This window comes from Pseudophryne corroboree, chromosome 4, assembly GCF_028390025.1.
Source record: "Pseudophryne corroboree isolate aPseCor3 chromosome 4, aPseCor3.hap2, whole genome shotgun sequence".
NCBI lineage: Eukaryota > Metazoa > Chordata > Amphibia > Anura > Myobatrachidae > Pseudophryne > Pseudophryne corroboree.
Genome location: NC_086447.1, coordinates 225,932,947 through 225,957,547, shown reverse-complemented (window position 1 = coordinate 225,957,547; position 24,601 = coordinate 225,932,947). Strand labels below are relative to the sequence as shown.

General features: G+C 48.1%; 1 protein-coding gene across 4 annotated transcripts in view; it reads right to left on the bottom strand.

Annotated features, from left to right (window-relative positions):
- The window catches only part of LOC134909252 (glutathione hydrolase-like YwrD proenzyme), a 227,331-nt gene that overhangs the window by 53,383 nt on the left and 149,347 nt on the right, over window positions 1–24,601 (bottom strand). For all 4 annotated transcript variants that reach the window (XM_063915949.1, XM_063915950.1, XM_063915947.1 and 1 more), the window contains exon 9: window positions 13,954–14,116. In XM_063915949.1, the coding sequence (XP_063772019.1) occupies window positions 13,954–14,116 (163 nt within the window). The remainder of the gene's footprint in view (window positions 1–13,953; window positions 14,117–24,601) is intronic.

Genomic DNA, 24,601 nt, shown 5'->3' with positions numbered 1-24,601 from the left:
CCTCCTCCAAGCCTCAGTTAGATCTCTGTGCCCGAACGAGAAGGGTGCACACTAGGGGCTCTCCTGAGCTTCTTAGTGAAAGTTTTAGATTAGGTTTTTTATTTTCAGTGAGACCTGCTGGCAACAGGCTCACTGCATCGAGGGACTAAGGGGAGAAGAAGCGAACTCACCTGCGTGCAGAGTGGATTGGGCTTCTTAGGCTACTGGACATTAGCTCCAGAGGGACGATCACAGGCCCAGCTTGGATGGGTCCCAGAGCCGCGCCGCCGGCCCCCTTACAGAGCCAGAAGGCAGAAGAGGTCCGGAAAATCGGCGGCAGAAGACGTCCTGTCTTCAACAAGGTAGCGCACAGCACTGCAGCTGTGCGCCATTGCTCTCAGCACACTTCACACTTCGGTCACTGAGGGTGCAGGGCGCTGGGGGGGGGGCGCCCTGAGACGCAATAAAAACACCTTGGATGGCAAAAAAAATGCATCACATATAGCTCCTGGGCTATATGGATACATTTAGCCCCTGCCAGAATCCATAAAAAAGCAGGAGAAAAGTCCGCGAAAAAGGGGCGGAGCCTATCTCCTCAGCACACTGGCGCCATTTTCCCTCACAGCTCCGTTGGAGGGAAGCTCCCTGTCTCTCCCCTGCAGTCACTACACTACAGAAAGGGTTAAAAAAGAGAGGGGGGCACTAATTAGGCGCAGTATTAACTATACAGCAGCTATAAGGGGAAAAACACTTATATAAGGTTATCCCTGTATATATATAGCGCTCTGGTGTGTGCTGGCAAACTCTCCCTCTGTCTCCCCAAAGGGCTAATGGGGTCCTGTCCTCTATCAGAGCATTCCCTGTGTGTGTGCTGTATGTCGGTACTTTTGTGTCGACATGTATGAGGAGAAAAATGATGTGGAGACGGAGCAGATTGCCTGTAATAGTGATGTCACCCCCTAGGGGGTCGACACCTGAGTGGATGAACTGTTGGAAGGAATTACGTGACAGTGTCAGCTCTGTATAAAAGACAGTGGTTGACATGAGACAGCCGGCTACTCAGCTTGTGCCTGTCAGACGTCTCATAGGCCGTCAGGGGCTCTAAAGCGCCCGTTACCTCAGATGGCAGATATAGATGCCGACACGGATACTGACTCCAGTGTCGACGGTGAAGAGACGAATGTGATTTCCAGTAGGGCCACACGTTACATGATTGAGGCAATGAAAAATGTTTTACACATTTCTGATAATACGAGTACCACCAAAAAAGGGGTATTATGTTCGGTGAGGAAAAACTACCTGTAGTTTTCCTGAATCTGAGAAATTAAATGAGGTGTGTGATGATGCGTGGGTTTCCCCCGATAACAACGGATAATTTCTAAAATGTTATTGGCATTATATCCTTTCCCGCCAGAGGTTAGGGTGCGTTGGGAAACACCCCCTAGGGGGGATAAAGCGCTCACACGCTTGTAAGGGCTCTACCTTCTCCTGAGATGGCCGCCCTTAAGGATCCTGCTGATAGAAAGCAGGAGGGTATCCTAAAAGGTATTTACACACATACTGGTGTTATACTGCGACCAGCAATCGCCTCAGCCTGGATGTGCAGTGCTGGGTTGGCGTGGTCGGATTCCCTGACTGAAAATATTGATACCCTAGATAGGGACAGTATATTTTTGCCTATAGAGCATTTAAAAGATGCATTTTTATATATGCGTGATGCACAGCGGAATATTTGCCGACTGGCATCAAGTCTAAGCGCGTTGTCCATTTCTACCAGTAGAGGGTTATGGACACGTCAGTGGTCAGGTGATGCGTATTCCAAACGGCATTTGGAAGTATTGCTTTATTAAGGGAGGAGTTATTTGGGGTCGGTCTTTCAGACCTGGTGGCCACGGCAACAGCTGGGAATTCCACGTTTGTACCCCAGGTCGCCTCTCAACATGAGAAGACGCCGTATTATCAGGCGCAGTCTTTTCGTGGACAAGCGGGCAAAAGGTTCCTCATTTCTGCCCCGTGACAGAGGGAGAGGAAAAAGGCTGCAGAAATCAGCCAGTTCCCAGGAACAGAAACCCTCTCCCGCCTCTGCCAAGCCCTCAGTATACGCTGGGGCTTTACAAGCAGAATCAGGCACGGTGGGGGGCCCGTCTCAATGAATTTCAGCGCGCAGTGGGCTCACTCGCAAGTAGACCCCTGGATCCTTCAGGTGATATCTCAGGGGTACAAATTAGAATTCGAGACGTCTCCCCCTCGCCGTTTCCTAAAGTCGGCTTTACCGATGTCTCCTTCTGACAGGGAGACAGTTTTGGAAGCCATTCACAAGCTGTATTCCCAGCAGGTGATAATCAAGATACCCCTCCTGCAACAGGGAACGGGGTATTATTCCACACTGTTGTGGTACCGAAGCCGGACGGCTCGGTGAGACCGATTCTAAATCTAAAATCTTTGAACACTTACGTACAGAGGTTCAAATTCAAGATTTAGTCACTCCGAGCAGTGATTGCGAACCTGGAAGAAGGGGACTACATGATGTCTCGGGACATCAAGGATGCTTACCTTCATGTCAAAATTTACCCTTCTCACCAAGGGTACCTCAGGTTTATGGTACAGAACTGTCACTATCAGTTCAGACGCTGCCGTATGGATGGTACACGGCACCCCGGGTCTTTACCAAGGTAATGGCCGAAATGATGATATTCCTTCGAAGGAAGTGAATTTTAGTTATCCCTTCCTTGGACAATTCCCTGATAAGGGTAAGATCCAGGGAACAGTTGGAGGTCGGTGTAGCACTATCTCAGGTAGTGTTGCGGCAGCACGATTGGATTCTCAATATTCCAAAATCGCACCTGGTTCCGACGACGTGTCTTCTGTTCCTAGGGATGATCCTGGACACAGTCCAGAAAAAGGTGTTTCGCCCGGAGGAGAAAGCCAGGGAGTTATCCGAGCTAGTCAGGAACCTCCTAAAACCGAGCCAAGTCTCAGTGCATCAATGCACAAGGGTTCTGGGTAAAATGGTGGCTTCCTACGAAGCAATCCCATTCGGCAGATTCCACGCAAGAACTTTCCAGTGGGACCTGCTGGACAAATGGTCCGGATCGCATCTTCAGATGCATCAGCGGATAACCCTGTCACCAAGGACAAGGGTGTCCCTCCTGTGGTGGTTGCAGAGTGCTCATCTTCTAGAGGGCCGCAGATTAGGCATTCAGGACTGGGTCCTGGTGACCACGGATGCCAGCCTGCGAGGCTGGGGAGCAGTCACACAGGGAAGAAATATCCAGGGCTTATGGTCAAGCCTGGAGACATCACTGGACCTCCACCCGGGAGAGTGGGGACTTCACCCAGAAGTCTTCCACATGATTAAAAACTCGACAGGTATTGCGCCAGGTCCAAGGACCCTCAGGCAATAAGCTGTAGACGCTCTGGTAACACCGTGGGTGTACCAGTCAGGGTATGTGTTCCCTCCTCTGCCTCTCATACCCAAGGTACTGAGATTGATAAGATGGAGAGGTGTAAGCACTATATTCGTGGTTCCGGATTGGCCAAGAAGGACTTGGTAACCGGAACTTCAAGAGATGCTCACGGAGGATCCGTGGCCTCTACCTCTAAGAAGGGACCTGCTCCAGCAAGGACCCTGTCTGTTCCAAGACTTACCGCGGCTGCGTTTGACGGCATGGCGGTTGAACGCCGGATCCTGAAGGAAAAAAGGCATTCCGGATGAAGTCATCCCTATCCTGATCAAAGCCAGGAAGGATGTAACCGCAAAAACATTATCACCGCAATTGGCGAAAATATGTTGCGTGGTGCGAGGCCAGTAAGGCCCGACGGAGGAAATTCAACTGGGTCGATTCCTACATTTCCTGCAAACAGGAGTGTCTATGGGCCTGAAATGGGGGTCCATTAAGGTTCAAATTTCGGCCCTGTCAATTTTCTTCCAAAAAGAACTAGCTTCAGTCCCTGAAGTTCAGACGTTTGTAAAAGGGGTACTGCATATACAGCCTCCTTTTGTGCCTCCAGTGGCACTTTGGGATCTCAATGTAGTTTTGGGTTCCAAAAGTCACATTGGTTTGAACCACTTAAATCTGTGGAGTTAAAATATCTCACATGGAAAGTGGTCATGCTGTTGGCCCTGGCCTGGGCCAGGCGCGTGTCAGAATTGGCGGCTTTATCCTGAAAAAGCCCTTATCTGATTTTCCATTCGGACAGGGCGGAATTGAGGACTCGTCCTCAGTTTCTCCCCAAGGTGGTTTCAGCGTCTCACCTGAACCAACCTATTGGTGGTGCCTGCGGCTACTAGGGACTTGGAGGCCTCCAAGTTGCTAGACGTTGTAAGTGCCCTGAAAATATATGTTTCCAGGACGGCTGGAGTCAGGAAATCTGACTCGCTGTTATCCTGTGTGCACCCAACAAGCTGGGTGCTCCTGCTTCTAAGCAGACTATTGCTCGTTGGATTTGTAGTACAATTCAGCTTGCACATTCTGTGGCAGGCCTGCCACAGCCAAAAATCTGTAAATGCCCACTCCACAAGGAAGGTGGGCTCATCTTGGGCGGCTGCCCGAGGGGTCTCGGCTTTACAACTTTGCTGAGCAGCTACTTGGTCAGGAGCAAATACGTTTGTAAAATTCTACAAAATTGATATCCTGGCTGAGGAGGACCTGGAGTTCTCTCATTTGGTGCTGCAGAGTCATCCGCACTCTCCCGCCCGTTTGGGAGCTTTGGTATAATCCCCATGGTCCTTACGGAGTCCCCAGCATCCACTTAGGACGTTAGAGAAAATAAGAATTTACTTACCGATAATTCTATTTCTCATAGTCCGTAGTGGATGCTGGGCGCCCATCCCAAGTGCGGATTGTCTGCAATACTTGTACATAGTTATTGTTACAAAAAATAAGATTTTACTTACCGATAAATCTATTTCTCGTAGTCCGTAGTGGATGCTGGGGACTCCGTCAGGACCATGGGGATTAGCGGCTCCGCAGGAGACAGGGCACAAAAATAAAGCTTTAGGATCAGGTGGTGTGCACTGGCTCCTCCCCCTATGACCCTCCTCCAAGCCTCAGTTAGGATACTGTGCCCGGACGAGCGTACACAATAAGGAAGGATTTTGAATCCCGGGTAAGACTCATACCAGCCACACCAATCACACCGTACAACTTGTGATCTGAACCCAGTTAACAGTATGACAACGTAGGAGCCTCTGAACAGACGGCTCACAACAATAACAACCCGATTTTTTTGTAACAATAACTATGTACAAGTATTGCAGACAATCCGCACTTGGGATGGGCGCCCAGCATCCACTACGGACTACGAGAAATAGATTTATCGGTAAGTAAAATCTTATTTTCTCTAACGTCCTAGTGGATGCTGGGGACTCCGTCAGGACCATGGGGATTATACCAAAGCTCCCAAACGGGCGGGAGAGTGCGGATGACTCTGCAGCACCGAATGAGAGAACTCTAGGTCCTCTTTAGCCAGGGTATCAAATTTGTAGAATTTTACAAACGTGTTCTCCCCCGACCACGTAGCTGCTCGGCAGAGTTGTAATGCCGAGACCCCTCGGGCAGCCGCCCAGGATGAGGCCACCTTCCTTGTGGAATGGGCCTTGACAGATTTAGGCTGTGGCAGGCCTGCCACAGAATGTGCAAGTTGAATTGTGCTACAGATCCAACGAGCAATCGTCTGCTTAGAAGCAGGAGCACCCAGCTTGTTGGGTGCATACAGTATAAACAGCGAGTCAGATTTTCTGACTCCAGCCGTCCTTGAAATATATATTTTCAATGCCCTGACAACGTCCAGCAACTTGGAATCCTCCAAATCGCTAGTAGCCGCAGGCACCACAATAGGCTGGTTCAGGTGAAACGCTGACACCACCTTAGGCAGAAAATGAGGACGCGTCCGCAGTTCTGCCCTGTCCGAATGGAAAATCAGATATGGGCTTTTATACGATAAAGCCGCCAATTCTGACACTCTCCTGGCTGAAGCCAGGGCTAGTAGCATGGTTACTTTCCATGTAAGATATTTCAAATCCGCCGATTTGAGTGGCTCAAACCAATGGGATTTGAGAAAATCCAAAACTACATTAAGGTCCCACGGAGCCACTGGGGGCACAACCGGGGGCTGTATATGTAGTACTCCTTTTACAAAAGTCTGGACTTCAGGAACTGAAGCCAATTCTTTCTGGAAGAAAATCGACAGAGCCGAAATTTGAACCTTAATGGACCCCAACTTGAGGCCCATAGACAATCCTGTTTGCAGGAAATGTAGGAATCGACCCAATTGAAATTCCTCCGTGGGGGCCTTCCTGGCCTCACACCACGCAACATATTTTCTCCAAATGCGGTGATAATGTTGTGCAGTCACCTCCTTCCTGGCTTTTACCAGTGTAGGAATGACCTCTTCCGGAATGCCTTTTTCCCTTAGAATTCGGCGTTCAACCGCCATGCCATCAAACGCAGCCGCGGTAAGTCTTGGAATAGACACGGTCCCTGCTGAAGCAGGTCCCGTCTTAGAGGTAGAGGCCACGGATCTTCCGTGAGCATCTCCCGAAGTTCCGGGTACCAAGTTCTTCTTGGCCAATCCGGAGCCACGAGTATCGTTCTTACTCCCCTTTGCCGTATAATTCTCAGTGCTTTTGGTATGAGAGGCAGAGGAGGAAACACATACACTGACTGGAACACCCACGGCGTTACCAGAGCGTCCACAGCTATTGCCTGAGGGTCTCTTGACCTGGCGCAATACCTGTCCAGTTTTTTGTTGAGGCGAGACGCCATCATGTCCACCTTTGGTTTTTCCCAACGGTTCACAATCATGTGGAAGACTTCTGGATGAAGTCCCCACTCTCCCGGGTGTAGATCGTGTCTGCTGAGGAAGTCTGCTTCCCAGTTGTCCACTCCCGGAATGAACACTGCTGACAGTGCTATCACATGATCTTCCGCCCAGCGAAGAATCCTTGCAGCTTCTGCCATTGCTCTCCTGCTTCTTGTGCCGCCCTGTCTGTTTACGTGGGCGACTGCCGTGATGTTGTCCGACTGGATCAACACCGGCTGACCCTGAAGCAGGGGTTTTGCCAGGCTTAGAGCATTGTAAATCGCTCTTAGCTCCAGTATATTTATGTGAAGAGACATCTCCAGGTTTGACCATACTCCCTGGAAGTTTCTTCCCTGTGTGACCGCTCCCCAGCCTCTCAGACTGGCATCCGTGGTCACCAGGACCCAGTCCTGTATGCCGAATCTGCGGCCCTCTAACAGATGAGCACTCTGCAACCACCACAGAAGAGACACCCTTGTCCGTGCCGACAAGGTTATCCGCTGATGCATCTGCAGATGCGATCCGGACCATTTGTCCAGCAGATCCCACTGAAAAGTTTGTGCGTGGAATCTGCCGAATGGAATCGCTTCGTAAGAAGCCACCATCTTTCCCAGGACTCTTGTGCATTGATGCACAGACACTTTCCCTGGTTTTAGGAGGTTCCTGACAAGTTCGGATAACTCCTTGGCTTTCTCCTCCGGAAGAAACACCTTTTTCTGAACCGTGTCCAGAATCATTCCAAGGAACAGCAGACGTGTCGTCGGGGTCAATTGAGATTTTGGAAAATTCAGAATCCACCCGTGCTGTTGCAGCACTATTTGGGTTAGTGCTACTACGTCCCCCAGCTGTTCCCTGGACCTTGCCCTTATCAGGAGATCGTCCAAGTAAGGGATAATTAATACGCCTTTTCTTCGTAGAAGAAACATAATTTCGGCCATTACCTTGGTAAAGACCCGAGGTGCCGTGGACAATCCAAACGGCAGCGTCTGAAACTGATAATGACAGTTTTGCACCACGAACCTGAGGTACCCTTGATGTGAAGGGCAAATTGGGACATGCAGGTAAGCATCCTTGATGTCCAGGGACACCATAAAGTCCCCTTCTTCCAGATTCGCTATCACTGCTCTGAGTGACTCCATCTTGAACTTGAATTTTTGTATGTACAGGTTCAAAGATTTCAGATTTAGAATAGGTCTTACCGAGCCGTCCGGCTTCGGTACCACAAATAGTGTGGAATAATACCCCTTTCCCTGTTGTAGGAGGGGTACCTTGACTATCACCTGCTGAGAATACAGCTTGTGAATGGCTTCCAATACCGTCGCCCTGTCTGAGGGAGACGTTGGCAGAGCAGACTTTAGGAACCGGCGAGGGGGAGACTTCTCGAATTCCAACCTGTAACCCTGAGATATTATCTGCAGGATCCAGGGGTCCACCTGTGAGCAAGCCCACTGCGCGCTGAAATTCTTGAGTCGACCCCCCACCGTTTCTGAGTCCGCTTGTAAAGCCCCAGCGTCATGCTGAGGGCTTTGCAGAACCCGCGGAGGGCTTCTGTTCCTGGGAAGGAGCTGCTTGCTGCCCTCTCTTACCCTTTCCTCTGCCTCGGGGCAGATATGACTGTCCTTTTGCCCGCTTGTTCTTATAGGACCGAAAGGACTGCGGCTGAAAAGACGGTGTCTTTTTCTGTTGGGAGGGGGTCTGAGGTAAAAAGGTGGATTTCCCGGCCGTTGCCGTGGCCACCAGATCCGATAGACCGACGCCAAATAATTCCTCCCCTTTATACGGCAATACTTCCGTATGTCGTTTGGAATCCGCATCACCTGACCACTGTCGTGTCCATAAACTTCTTCTGGCAGATATGGACATCGCACTTACTCTCGATGCCAGAGTGCAAATATCCCTCTGAGCATCTCGCATATAAAGAAAAGCATCCTTTAATTGCTCTAAAGTCTGTAAAATACTGTCCCTATCCAGGGTATCAATATTTTCAGTCAGGGAATCCGACCAGACCACCCCAGCACTGCACATCCAGGCTGAGGCGATGGCCGGTCGCAGTATAACACCAGTATGTGTGTATATACTTTTTAGGGTAGTTTCCAGCCTCCTATCAGCTGGATCCTTGAGGGCGGCCGTATCAGGAGACGGTAACGCCACTTGTTTTGATAAGCGTGTGAGCGCCTTATCCACCTTAGGGGGTGTTTCCCAGCGCGCCCTAACCTCTGGCGGGAAAGGGTATAATGCCAATAACTTTTTTGAAATTAGCCCTTTTCTATCTGGGTTAACCCACGCTTCATCACATACATCATTCAATTCCTCTGATTCAGGAAAAACTACAGGTAGTTTTTTCACCCCCCACATAATACCCCTTTTTGTGGTACTTGTAGTATCAGAGATATGCAAATCCTCCTTCATTGCCGTGATCATATAACGTGTGGCCCTACTGGAAAATACGTTTGTTTCTTCACCGTCGACACTAGATTCAGTGTCCGTGTCTGGGTCTGTATCGACCGACTGAGGTAAAGGGCGTTTTACAGCCCCTGACGGTGTCTGAGACGCCTGGGCAGGTACTAACTGGTTTGACGGCCGTCTCATGTCGTCAACTGATTTTTGTAATGTGCTGACATTATCACGTAATTCCATAAACAAAGCCATCCATTCCGGTGTCGACTCCCTAGGGGGTGACATCACCATTATCGGCAATTGCTCTGCCTCCACACCAACATCGTCCTCATACATGTCGACACACACGTACCGACACACAGCAGACACACAGGGAATGCTCTATTGAAGACAGGACCCCACTAGCCCTTTGGGGAGACAGAGGGAGAGTTTGCCAGCACACACCCAAGCGCTATAATATATATGGGAACAACCCTATATAAGTGTTGTATCCTTATAGCAGCTTAAATATAGTAATATCGCCAAAAAAAGTGCCCCCCCTCTCTGTTTTACCCTGTTTCTGTAGTGCAGTGCAGGGGAGAGTCCTGGGAGCCTTCCTCACAGCGGAGCTGAGCAGGAAAATGGCGCTGTGTGCTGAGGAGAATAAGCCCCGCCCCCTATTTCGGCGGGCTCTTCTCCGGAGATTGTGAGATCTGGCAGGGGTTAAATACATCCATATAGCCTCAAGGACTATATGTGATGTATTTTTAGCCATAAACAAGGTATTATACATTGCTGCCCAGGGCGCCCCCCCCGCGCCCTGCACCCTCCGTGACCGCTGTGTGAAGTGTGCTGACAACAATGGCGCACAGCTGCAGTGCTGTGCGCTACCTCAGGAAGACTGAAAAGTCTTCTGCCGCCTGCTTCTGGACCTCTTCCATCTTCGGCATCTGCAAGGGGGGTCGGCGGCGCGGCTCCGGGACGAACCCCAGGGTGAGACCTGTGTTCCGACTCCCTCTGGAGCTAATGGTGTCCAGTAGCCTAAGAAGCCAATCCATCCTGCACGCAGGTGAGTTCACTTCTCTCCCCTAAGTCCCTCGATGCAGTGAGCCTGTTGCCAGCAGGACTCACTGAAAACAAAAAACCTAAAAACTTTTTCTAAGCAGCTCTTTAGGAGAGCCACCTAGATTGCACCCTGCTCGGACGGGCACAAAAACCTAACTGAGGCTTGGAGGAGGGTCATAGGGGGAGGAGCCAGTGCACACCACCTGATCCTAAAGCTTTATTTTTGTGCCCTGTCTCCTGCGGAGCCGCTAATCCCCATGGTCCTGACGGAGTCCCCAGCATCCACTAGGACGTTAGAGAAATCGGGTTATTATTGTTGTGAGCCATCTTTCAGTGGCTCCTCTGTTATCATGCTGTTAACTGGGTTCAGATCACAGGTTATACGGTGTGATTGGTGTGGCTGGTATGAGTCTTACCCGGGATTCAAAATCCTTCCTTATTGTGTACGCTCGTCCGGGCACAGTATCCTAACTGAGGCTTGGAGGAGGGTCATAGGGGGAGGAGCCAGTGCACACCAGATAGTCCTAGAGCTTTCTTTAGATGTGCCCAGTCTCCTGCGGAGCCGCTATTCCCCATGGTCCTTACGGAGTCCCCAGCATCCACTACGGACTATGAGAAATAGAATTATCGGTAAGTAAATTCTTATTTTTACAGGCTTTGCCATGTGTGTGTGTGGTTTAGGGGTATGCTCTCCTGTGCCACCAATATTGTGCGTTTTTTACATCTGGGCAAATTCCAGCATGTCCCATGTTGTTTGTGCCGCACACTTGTGTCGATTAGCTTAGTCCAGGGGTGGCCAACCCGCGGCTCTCGAGCCGCATGCGGCTCTTTCGTCTGCCGCATGCGGCACAGCCAGCTCCTGGCCACCGCTGCCCTGGCCTCCCCTACTCCCGTGCTGCTGCTCTCTGTGAGGGGAGGAGAGCGCAGCGTGCGCCTCTCCTGCCCCATACTCTCCGGCGCCGGTCCGTGAGCCAATCAGAGCTTGCGGACCGGCAGCTAAGGCTGCCGGACCGCAAGCTTTCATTGGCTCACGGACCGGCGCCTAGAAGAGAGACACAGCCGCCGGAGAGTGAGGGGTAGGAGAGGCGCACGCTGCGCTCTCCTCCCCTCACAGACAGCAGCCACACGGTGAGCAGCACGGGGGAAGGGAGGGGGGGTTGTCGTCATGTATAGCTGGCACTGGGGGCATTGCTGGCACTAGGGAGACGTATATCTGGCACTGGGGGGCATATCTGGCACTGTGGGGACTCTAGGCACTGGGGGCATTGCTGGCACTGTGGGGACATATTTATCTGGCACTTGGGACGAGGCTGAAGTTAGCTTGTGCACTTGGGGGACGTATCTGGCACTGTGGGGACACTGGCATTGGGGGCATAGCAGGCACTGGGGACATATATATCTGCCACTAGGGGCATAGCTGGCACTGTGCGGACAAGTATATCTGGTACTGGGGGCATAGCTGGCACTGGGGGGAAATGTATATCTGGCACTGTGGGGACATGTATATCTGGCACTGGGGGCATATCTGGCACTGTGGAGACACTGGCATTGGGGGCATAGCTGGCACTTTGGGGACATATATTTGGCACTAGGGGCATAGCTGTCACTGTGGGGGCATATATATCTGGCACTGGGGGCATATCTGGCACGGGGGCATAGCTGGCACTGGGGGGAAATGTATATCTGGCACTGGGGGGACATGTATATCTGGCACTGGGGTCATATCTGGCACTGTGGGGACACTGCATTGGGGGCATAGCTGGCACTTTGGGGACATATATATCTGGCACTGTGGGGACATATATATCTGGCACTGGGGGCATATCTGGCACTGGGGGGAAATGTGTATCTGGCACTGTGAGGCATATATGTATCTGGCGCTGTGGGGCATATATGTATCTGGCACTGTGGGGACATATGTTTCTGGCAGTGTGGAGGCACCCATTTTTTTTAAATTTTATATGTATGTGGCACTGTACAACAAAACTAAAAACGGAGTTATGACAGAAGGTCATACTCCTACAAACGTCATAACGAAAGGTGTGCACACAAAATGGGGTGTGGCTTTGTGAAAACTAGGCCACGCCCCCATTTTTGAGCGCGCGCCTTCGGCACGCGCATGATACTGGCTCTTACCCTTGACTACAGATCTTTTCTGGCTCCTTGCCTCTGACTGGTTGGCCACCCCTGACTACCTCATTGCACCTCTTTTTCTTCTTTGCATGATGTGCTGTTTTGGGCCTAGTTTTTTAAGTGCCATCCTGTCTGCCATTGCAGTGCCACTCCTTGATGGGCCAGGTGTTTGTGACGCACACTTGTGTCGCTTAGCTTAGCCATCCTGCTACGTAATTGCACCTCTTTTCCTTCTTTGCATCATGTGCTGTTTGGGGCCTATTTTTTAAATCTGCCATCCTGTCTGCTACTGCAGTGCCACTCCTAGATGGGCCAGGTGTTTGTGCTGCACACTTGTGTCGCTTAGCTTAGTCATCCAGCCCCCTCTGTGCAACCTTTTGGTCTAAAAACAATATTGTGAGGTGTGAGGTTTTCAGAATAGACTGGAAATGAGTGTAAATGAATGTTATTGAGGTTAATAATATCGTAGGATCAAAATTACCTCCAAATTCTGTGATTTTAGCGGTTTTTATGTTTTTTCTCAAAAATCATCCAGATCCAAAACCAAAACACGAAAGGGTGCTTTTGGCAAAACTAATCCAGATCCAAAACACGAGCATGGAACCAAAACACAAAACACGAGAAGTGCCCACCGCATATCTCTAACCATAACTAAATAGCCTGAAATAAATGACTGAAATAACCATAAATCAATTAACTAAAATAACTTACAGAAATGAAGGTGGGAAGACAAAAAATATTGTGTACCCAAAAGCCTTGGAATAGCAACATTGATATCAGAAGGAACACTTTAAACCCATCTTGCAATCGAAAAGTGATTATAAAACTGAACAGAAAGTAAAGCTGGGGATCAGGGCTACAGGCAACTCCCCAAAAACAAAATCAACACTGGGCACCCACCTCATTGGTGTGTTGGTAGAGCTACTAAGCTTCTAATTATTTTTAATATGTTGACAGTTACATCCAACTCATTGATAACTTAATGGGCGGGATGTAATGGAGTCCGTGTCTGCCTGACATGCAGGATGCTGGCTGCACGCGGATGTTTTTTTTTTAAAGGGGCAGTAATTCATAAGGAACAACCATGCCTTGTAAATGATTGCCTTTTTAAAAAAAAAAGTCAGAGTCTGACCGGCATCCCGCATGTCTGACGATCTTGGACTCCATTATATCTCAATAACTGGAAAATGTAAACCCAGGCAATGCCAGGTATTTCAGCTAATATATATATATATATATATATATATATATATATATATATATATATATATATGTTTTCTTTCTATTTTTAATGTTTTAATTTATATGTACCTGAAAACTCAAAGTCAGGGATTCTAGTGCATTGCACACGTGTGAGATCCAACACCAAGCAGTGATAGCAAATCAGTCACTGCAGGTCCATAAACTGACCCAAAAGAGTATTAGCACAAACTTACTGTGACCCTAGATAAAGGCAACTTTATAAACATGTACACCAGCACTCTTTCAGGTATGTATATTTACTTATAAGAAATAATAATGTACTGTGTGTGCCTTAACACAACAGTTTTTTTTCTCTACAAGAACAAACATAAGTTAGATAAAAATCTGACTTGCCTGCAATGCAAACCCACAGCCTTTTGGCACAAGGCCTGTACCAAACTCCATGTAGATGCTATTGATAAATGAACAGGCATTGCCGTGTGAATCCACCACAGTAAAGTAAACCGTGTCACTCCCCATTTCAAAAGGGCTTCCATGTTCATCGCCTTCTGATGCTCTAATGAAACAGAAGAGTACAATGTAAACATGCTGTACTACATACATAAATAAACATACTAAATACATAATGCAGAGGCCTTAGCTATAGGTAGGATAAGCATTTGCCTAGGGCATCCAAGCATATCTAGGGGCATTCAAGCATGTCCCTGCAGTATCTCATTCTGGGAGGGACAGTTTGCAAACTATCTATTACTTTCCAAATGTATTCAATCAGTACTTGTATACACTGCTGTTTACATTTGTCAGATAGAATGCAGACAGTCCCTTAAATTCTCTTAGACATGCTTGAATGCCCCTGACTTATGATACCTCAGACAGCAGAAGCCCAGTAACTGCAATTTCTGGACCTGTTACATTTTCACTGACTATATAATAACTTAGTACTGGATGGCTCCTCATGATACCACATGTGTATTTTGGAACACTGCTCCACATGCAGTAATACCGACATCACATGGTGGAGGGGTACCCTGCCATCCTGTGTGTTTCCCTTATCCCTGTGCAAACCCCAGGTATCTGCAGGGACTAGGCAGTGTTCTCCCCACACTTTATTTCTCAGTCAGTCCATGCCGTAAAATACCCCTGTCACCCACCACTGTAACGTGGTCAGTAAGTTGCATTGCGCTATTTCTATATGAAACGTCAGTGCGTGACTTTCGGACACGTGAGACTGGAGGGCAGAGCATATCACTCCCGCAGTATAAAATAAAGGACATGCAGTTGCCGGGATTAACAGACACCAGCAAACACACTGAACAGAAGAGAATGGACAGTTGCTACATGTTTGATACTGGTCTTTTTGTATAACCAGCAAGTATGGCAGTATCTGGACATTGATGCTATCTGTGTCCAACCAGCAAATGAAAATAAAGGGTGGGGCTCGCAAAGGATGGAATACCCTGTGAGGTCACATCCCTTGTACGGGTGCCTCTTTAACAGGTGCAAGCGCAAGCATGCACCCACCCATCCTACTCAGAATGGGAGCATCTCTGTGCACTCCTGGTGTGACTAAGCAAATGGATTGCCTAGTCACGCGCGGCTCCATCTGTATATATATTTTTATTCTAGTGTGCTGTGACAATTTTTTTTTACTGTCATATGTGTAAGGTGAATTATTGTGTGGAATTATGTGTATTATGGACATAACTAATGTGGGGCATATGTGTACATTACTGTATGGCATTATGTATATTATGGGCATTACTAATTTGGGGCATATGTGTAAGGTGCATTACTGTGTGGAATTATGTGTATTATGGACATTACTGTGTGACATTATGCAAGGTTTAAGGGGCCCACAGGAGTACAGGGTAAACCCCCGGTGGGCCCCACTGCTCGAGTGTTGCTGGGTCAGATGCAGAAGTAGTAGCGGCGCTAGGGGGAACCAGCTAAAATTTTGCCTAGGGCATCAAATTGGCTAGGGCCGGCGCTGAATACATACATCTATACACTTATATACCTACATACAACATATATAGTTTGGAGCAGAGAAGGGAAAGGGGGTACTTGATAGAAACTTTCAAATACACCAAGGGTCTTAAAGTTCAGGAGGGAAACATTCTTCAAAGGAAGAGAAGTATTATACACTGAAACTGGAGGGAGGCAGGTTCAGGGGAAATTTAAGGAAAAATTACTTCACAGAAAAGTTAGTGGAAAAGTGGAATAGCCTAACATTAGAGGTGGTAGAGCCTAAGACTGTAGAGCAATTTAAGCATGCTTGGGATGGACATATGAATATCCTTACAACGATCTAATGGTGCCCAGACACAGTGCTATTTGTGCTAGGTGAGATTTGAGCCTATACAATGTGTGCTATGCGATTACACAGTGCTATTTGTGCTAGGTGAGATTTGAGCCAATACAATGTGTGCTATGCGATTTGGACTAATATGCTATTTGAACTACTGTACATACAATTTGACTACACTACAATGTAATGTATGCCACCTAATACAAAAATACCTGCCTGTACATACTTTTTTGCCTTGCGATATGGTCTTCATGGGAGCGTGCATCACATCGCAAGTGACACCACCCACGGTGCGATTTGAACTAGACGCAATGCTATTTGAACTAAAAAGTTCAAATACAGTAGCATGTGATAATTGCACTGTGTGTGGGCTCCATAAGGTACAAAAAGGGTTGAGATTACCTAAAGGATAAAAAAAAGGGGCAGACTAGAAGGGCAAGTGGTTCTTATCTGCCGTCAAATTCTATGTTTCTATATTTCTATGTTAAAAGCAGTTCATTTAAAAATTTAAATAATAATGAATATACTGAAGGTAAAATTGTCAAACTTATTTGAGAAGGCCTCATGATATGCCAGCTTATTTACAGGGCTTATTATTATGATATTTTACTTTTTGCATCTCCAGGGTTCCATAGCGCTGTACAGTGGTGGATTTCCGAATAGGCACGTGGAGCACATGTCTAGGGGTGGCACCTGTTTGGGGCAGCATGGCAATCCCCCCCATTAGAGAAACTGATTTCCCCCGTCATGTGTACCCATTGTGTAGCTGCAGCTAGTGTGCTGCACTGTGAGTTCCGTCCACCCATCCGCCCGCCCGCCTCCCCTGCCGAAGTTGAAGTAGGCTTCATTAGCACCCCGGCTACCTCTTCTCACACAGGTAGCCAGGCAGTGCTGCAGCTTCTGTCTCAGGCTCCGGCTCCGCCCCCGCCTCCCTCTTCACCCCTGCAACCAGCGTCTTCTGGGAGAGCCGCCAACCCGCCCCCAGCCCTCCCACAGTGGCCTGCTAGGAGGACAGAGACAGCCGGCGAGGATGAAGCCAAACATAAGTATAACACACCCCACTTCTCTCTCTCTCATTGTAAAATGGGCTTTGCCTGCCGTAATGTCTAAAAAGGGGGACTCTGCCTGCTGTAATGTGTAAAAAGGGGGACTCTGCTGCCATAATGTGTAAAAAAGGGGGCTTGCCTGCTGTAGTGTGTAAAAAGGGGACTCTACCGGCCGTAGTGTGTAAAAAGGGGGACTCTGCTGCCATAATGTGTAAAAAAGGGGGACTCTGCTGCCATAATGTGTAAAAAGGGGGACTCTGCCTGCCATAATGTGTGAAAGGGGACTGTGCCTGCCGTAATGTGTGAAAGGGAACTCTACCTGCCGTAATATGTGAAAGGGGACTCTACTTGCCGTACTGTGTGATAGGGACTCTACCTACCGTAATGTGTGATAGAGTCTCTACCTGGCGCAATATGTATTTTTATTATTATCCTTTATTTATATGGCGCCACAAGGGTTCCAAAGCACCCAATTACAGAGTACATAAACGAATAATCAAAAACAGGAAAACAGCAACTTACAGTTGATGACAATATAGTACAAGGTAAATAAACATAGCTACATCAGCAGATGACACTGAAATAAGTGTCAGGTGGCAGAAGACTGCTGGATTTGGTGCAGTTGAAGATTATTATAGTAAGAAAAAGGATAAGCACATGAGGGAAGAGGGCCCTACTCGTGAGAGTTTACATTCTTAAAGGGATGTTCAAGGAGTTCTTCCTGGTGTGTATAAGGGGTACTATTGTGCGGTGTAATGTGAATTTGTACTATATTTTGTGGCGGGTGGTATTCATGTGACCGCCGGTCAGCTGACCGACAGTCACATGACCTCCTCCGTGAGCCCGACGGCTCACTATCCCGATGGTCGGCATGCCGACCAACAGGGACTATTTCCACTCGTGGGTGTCCACGACACCCATAGAGTGGGAATAAAACCCGTGGCGACCGCAGGTCGCCACCGAGCCCGCAAGGGGCTTGCTGCACTCACCCCTCCCCGCCGGGATCCCGGCGTCGGTATGCTGCCGGGATCCCGGCGTCGGTAAGGTGACCGGCAGGCAGGAGACCGCCGGTCACCAGTACTACACCCTCTGTGGCCGCCTAGGGGCGGCCTGACCCCTAAATCCGGCTCTGCTGCTGTACAGTACATAGGGAATAGAATATACAACTAAATTACATTACAAAAATTGACACTGCAGAATAGTTTACAAATTTATAAGTAAACATAATTAGAACACAAAAGTTTCATAATTACATAGGGAAGACAATAGGAGAGGTCATGAGAGAGTTTATAGTCTAGAAGAATGTACAGATGTACTTAGAGTCAGGCTGACTGATTAACTTTTCAGACACAGTACAGGATCAAATGCATGATTGTGGTAATTGCAGTTTTCAGAGATCGCCCATATGTGTTAAGGTACACCGTGGTCCCATAGGGAGCATTGATCTGGGTATGTATTAAGATAAGGAAAGTATTGTTTTATCCCAAAATCTAACTCCCTATTATTTATATGGTATTAGTTAATGTGACCCATGGGCTACTTTCCACAAAATTCGGATCCCTCTCTGTTACTTGCCACTAGCATATGCCAATGGCTGCGTATGTGCATTTCAACTGCTGGTTCAGAACTCGGAAGCAACTTCACAGCTGGTTAACTTTACAGAGCATGTTGGGGATAGGCAACTTCATCTATATATGGCGTTGAATATAGAAACCTATAGGCTTTCTTACAAAAGAATCCGAACAATCCCTTTCCATCTCCTTCACCTTGCGCACACGCTGGCCAATGGGTGCACATGCACATTAGGACTCCTGGATCATAAATCTGGAAGTCAGTTCTTTGCCACATCAGCTCTCTATCAGATGAGTTGCCCCAGTGAATGGGGGGAGATGTATCTCAATGTAATTAGACTTTTTTTTGTATGTTTTGAAAACATTTTTATTTATAACCAAGGGAGACAGGAGACTAAAGGTTGCTACACACTTAAGGTGGGTACACACTGGAAAGATATATCTGCAGATCAATTGATCTGCAGATATATCTATGGACAGATCGGGCAGTGTGTTGAGCATACACACTGCCTGATCCGTCGGGGACTGACGTCATGAACTGGGCGGGCGTGTACACACACCCGCCCAGTTCAGCTGTCAATCACCGCCAGCCGCCGCAGCATGTGTACGTGCGGTCGGCAGACCGCCACACACACACAGCGACGCGCCAATATATCGTTCGATACGTCTGTGAACGACGGAGTTCACAGACGTATCGGCCGTACACACTGGCCGATGGAACCGCGATATATCGGCCAGTGTGTTCGGGCCTTTAGCGATAAAGTAAACAACATCTCTTATTTTGACCATTCCTGAGCGACGTAATTTACTTTATCGCTAAGTGTGTATGCCGCTGCCTCCGAGCAATACGCCGGTCAGCTGCAAATCTGTTCGCAACTCACTCACCATCGAATGATTTTTCCAGTCTGTGCAGTCTGTGCGTAACCCAGGACTTACTCCTACAGTGCAAAAAAAACCAGGCTGATAGGGCCGGAACTGACGTCACTACCCTCCCTTAAAACGCTTGAGAACGCCTGTGTTTTTCCTGACACTCCCAGAGAACGGGCAGTTACCACCTCCAAACGTTCGCTTCATGTCAATCAATCTGTGTACGTTTAGCTATCAAAAAAGATGCAGGATTATTTCACAGTATGATCTTGCGCCTGCTCATTATGATACGTATGCATTTGCAGTCGTTTGATAATTGGCCGCTTTGCGATTTCGCACAACAGCGATCAGGTCTGAATAAACTGTTAAACAGACTGTTCCGGTTTTTACCTAATCCCATAAAACAGTTTGTACTTCAGCAGGAGTCCAGTTGCAAGCAGTCAGGTTCTCATGGCAGCTATCTCTGACAAACGTTTATAAACATCTGTTCGTTGAGAAGGGGTTAACAGGGTTCTACAATTAGTCCATAGGTTTAACAAACATAAAGGTTTTTTTTAGAAGACATTTTTCAAGCAACCTAATTTTTCCAACTGATGCCATAATAAAAACAAAGCACTGTACATCTTTATTTATATACAAAGCAAGTGTTTACATGCAAATATTATTAAGAATGTAAAAATTAATAAATGTTTCATTTGTTTGGGTGGAGTTCCTAGGTGGCACTGCAGTCTCATGTTTTGGCTCATCACAAAGGAGGACTGTTCTCTGATAGAAAGGCAAAGAGGTTCCAAAGTCTGCGGTCTTTTTATGACCAGGTAATTGCAATGGTGCAACCCAGTTAGTTAGGTTGAGTAAACATTTTTATCTAAAGCACACAAAGCTGTCTTACACAAACTGGTACCAGCATCACAGGGCACCCTGTGATCATAAAGTCATCCTCCGCTGCAACGTAACAGCTCTAAAGGGCAGAAGCTAGAACAACAATTTACCTTTCAATCAAGCTTCCGTGTTTAGTGCACAATGAAGACATTTAATTATACTTATTCCAATGTATTTGGTTAAAAATCTCTTTCCAGGACATGTCAATTCTCTCTTATTTATTTATTTATGTATTTATTTTTTAACAGTTATGGGCTGCAGAACAGCAGTTAGAAGAATATGAAAGTACGTAACAGTGATATTCTGCAAGACTACTCTCCTCTTATGATAAATAAATATTGAAGTCGGGTGTAGTATGGTATGCCTATATTATGCCACAGTGTCCCAATATTATGCCAGTGTCCCTACATAATATCCCACACAATATTGGCACATTATATTCCACAGTATCCCCACATTATCGCACACAACGTCTTCATATAATGCCACACAGCATCTCCAAATGATGGCACACAGCGTCCCCATATAATTCCATACAGTGGGGGACATTTACTAAGCAGTGATAAGAGCGGAGAAGTGAGCCAGTGGAGAAGTTGCCCCATCAACCAATCAGCAGCTCTGTATTATTTTATATTATTATAGATGTTACTTGCAAATTATAGATGTTACTTCAGCGCTTATTGGTTGCCATTGGCAACTTCTCCACTGGCTCACTTGTCCACTCATCACTGCTTAGTAAATGTCCCCCAGTGTCCCCTCATTATGGCAGACAGCGTCCCCATATTGTGCCACACAGCATCCCCACATTATGGCACACAGCGTCCCCACATTATGTCACACATCATCCCCACATTATGGCACACAACATACCCATATAATGAAAAACATTGTCCCCACATTCTGGCACACAGCATCCCCATATAATGCCACACAGCATCCACAACTTATGGCACACAGTGTCCCCACATTATGGCACACAGCATCCCAACAAATGGCACACAGTGTCCCCACATTATGGCACACAGGATCCACAACTAATGGCACACAGTGTCTTCACATTATGGCACACAGCGTCCCCATATAATGCCACACAGTGTCCCCACATTATGGCACACAGCATCCCCATATAATGCCACACAGTATCCCCACATTATGGCACACAGCATCCCCACTTTATGTCACACAGTGTCCCCACATTATGGCACACAACGTCCCCATATAATGCCACACAGCATCCCCACATTATGGCACACAACATCCCCATATAATGCAAAACAGTGGGGCAGATGTATTAACCTGGAGAAGGCATAAGGAAGTGATAAACCAGTGATATGTGCAAGGTGATAAAGGCACCAGCCAATTAGCTCCAATAACGAGATTTATGGTAAGAACTTACCGTTGTTAAAACTCTTTCTGCGAGGTACACTGGGCTCCACAAGGATGGACAATGGGGTGTAGAGTAGGATCTTGATCCGAGGCACCAACAGGCTCAAAGCTTTGACTGTTCCCAGAATGCATAGCGCCGCCTCCTCGATAACCCCGCCTCCCTGCACAGGAACTCAGTTTTTAGTTAACCAGCCCAATGCAGTAGCAGGAAAAGAGACGACAAGGGTCGCACCACGTTGGGCCGCCCAAGAAGGTCCAACAGACCGAGTAGAATGGGCCGTAATGTGAACAGGAGCTGACAGACCAGCCTTCACATAAGCATGTGCAATCACCATTCTAATCCACCGGGCCAGGGTCTGCTTGTGAGCAGGCCAGCCACGTTTGTGAAATCCAAACAAAACAAAGAGAGAATCAGATTTTCGAATAGAAGCAGTTCTCTTCACATAGATACGGAGAGCCCGTACCACATCCAAAGACCGCTCTTTGGGATACAAATCAGGAGAGACAAAGGCCGGAACCACAATCTCCTGATTAAGGTGGAACGAGGACACCACCTTCGGTAAATAACCGGGACAAGTCCGAAGTACCGCCCGGTCACGGTGAAAAATCAGATATTGGGAACTACAGGAAAGGGCACCCAAATCCGACCCTCTTCTAGCAGAGGCAATAGCCAGCAAGAACACCACCTTAAGGGAAAGCCACTTAAGGTCAGCTGAACCAAGGGCTTCAAACGGAGGCTTCTGCAACGCCTCCAAAACTACCGGCAAGTCCCAAGGAGCCACTGGCGGGACATAGGGAGGTTGGATATGCAACACATCCTGAGTGAAAGTGTGAAAATCAGGTAAAGTCGCAATTTTTCTCTGAAACCACACCGACAAGGCAGAAATATGAACCTTGAGGGAGGCCAGACGCAGGCCTAAATCCAGGCCCTGTTGCAGAAAAGCCAAAAGTTTGGCTGTACTAAATTTGGAAGCGTCATAATTGTTAGATGCGCACCAAACAAAGTAGGAATGTCAGACCCTATGGTAAATCCGAGCCGAAGCCGGTTTCCGGGCCCGCAACATAGTTTAAATGACCTCTTCAGAAAAACCTTTAGCCCTCAAGACGGAAGCTTCAAGAGCCACGCCGTCAAAGACAGCCGAGCCAGGTCCTGGAAGACACAGGGTCCCTGAACGAGGAGGTCTGGGTGTTGTGGAAGTAGAATTGGACGCTCTGAAGATAGGCCCTGCAGGTCTGAGAACCAGTGCCGTCTGGGCCACGCTGGAGCTATGAGAAGCAGAATTCCTCTTTCTTGAACTTCCGAATTACCCTGGGCAGGAGTGACATCGGAGGGAACACGTACGGCAGCCGAAACCTCCACGGCACCGCCAGCGCATCCACGAATGCTGCTTGAGGATCCCTTGTCCTTGCTCCGAAGACCGGAACCTACGTCTGGAAGACCCCACTTTTCCACTAGGAGTTGTAACACTTCTGGATGGAGGCCCCACTCGCCGGCATGCACGTCCTGACGACTGAGAAAGTCCGCTTCCCGATTCAGGACACCAGGAATGAAGATTGCCGATATGGCAGGTAGATGGCGTTCCGCCCAATGTAGAATCCGTGAGACTTCCTTCATTGCCAAACGGCTTCGAGTGCCGCCTTGATGATTTATGTAAGCCACTGTGGTGGCGATGTCCAACTGCACTTGAACAGGACGGTTCTGAATTAAATGCTGGGCCAGGTTCAATGCATTGAAGACCGCCCGCAATTCCAGAATGTTGATCGAGAGGAGAGATTCCTCCTTGGTCCACCGACCCTGAAGGGAGTGTTGCTCCAGCACTGCACCCCAACCTCTTAGACTGGCATCTGTTGTCAACAGGACCCAGTTGAATATCCAGAAGGGATGGCCCCTGCACAATTGTTGGTCCTGGAGCCACCAGAGCAGCGACAGATGAGATCATTTGAGACCTGATCCGGTAAAGCAGGCCGTCCCACTTGGCTAGAATCAGCCTCTGGAGGGGGCGGGAATGGAATTTAGCATACTCCACCATGTCGAATGCTGATACCATGAGGCCCAGCACCTGCATCGCCGAATGTATCGACACTTGCGGACGAGAAAGGAAGCAACGAATCCTGTCCTGAAGCTTCAGGACCTTCTCCTAACACAAGAACACTCTCTGGTTGTGAGTGTCCAATAGCGCTCCCAGATGCACCATGCTCTGAGCAGGAATCAGGGAGGATTTCTTCCAGTTGATAAGCCACCCGTGGGCTTGTAGAAACCAGACCGTCATATCCAGATGATGAAGGAGAAGTTCTGGGGAATTTGCCAGGATTAACAAGTCATCCAGATACGGCAGAATCCTGACCTCTTGACGACGGAGTACCACCGTCATCACCGCTATTACTTTGGTGAAGACTCGTGGAGCCGTTGTTAAACCAAGAGGTAACACCCGAAACTGGTAATGGAGGTTGCCAATAGCGAACCTCGGGGGTAATTCCAAGTTGATCGCAGCAGGACATTTTTTAGCAGTTGGGCAAAACCATGTGCACAGCAGGGGGGGGGGCAGATATAACATTTGCAGAGAGAATTAGATTTGGGTGGGTTATTTTGTTTCTGTTCAGGGTAAATACTGGTTGCTTTATTTTTACACTGCAATTTAGATTGCAGATTGAACACACCACACCCAAATCTAACTCTCTCTGCACATGTTATATCTGCCCTTCCTGCAGTGCACAGGGTTTTGCCCAACTGCTAACAAAATTCCTGCTGCGATCAACTCAGAATTACCCCCCTCAGGTATTGCTGATGTGACGCTGCTATAGGAATATGCAGGTAAGCATCCTTTATGTCCAGGGAGACCATGTAGTCCCCAGGTTCCAAGGCTAGAACTAAAGAGCGAAGTGTTTCCATACGGAACTTGGAAACCTTCACAAACCTGTTCAACGCCTTGAGGTTGAGAATGGGCCGGGAGGACCCATTCGGTTTCGGGACTAGAAACAGCGGA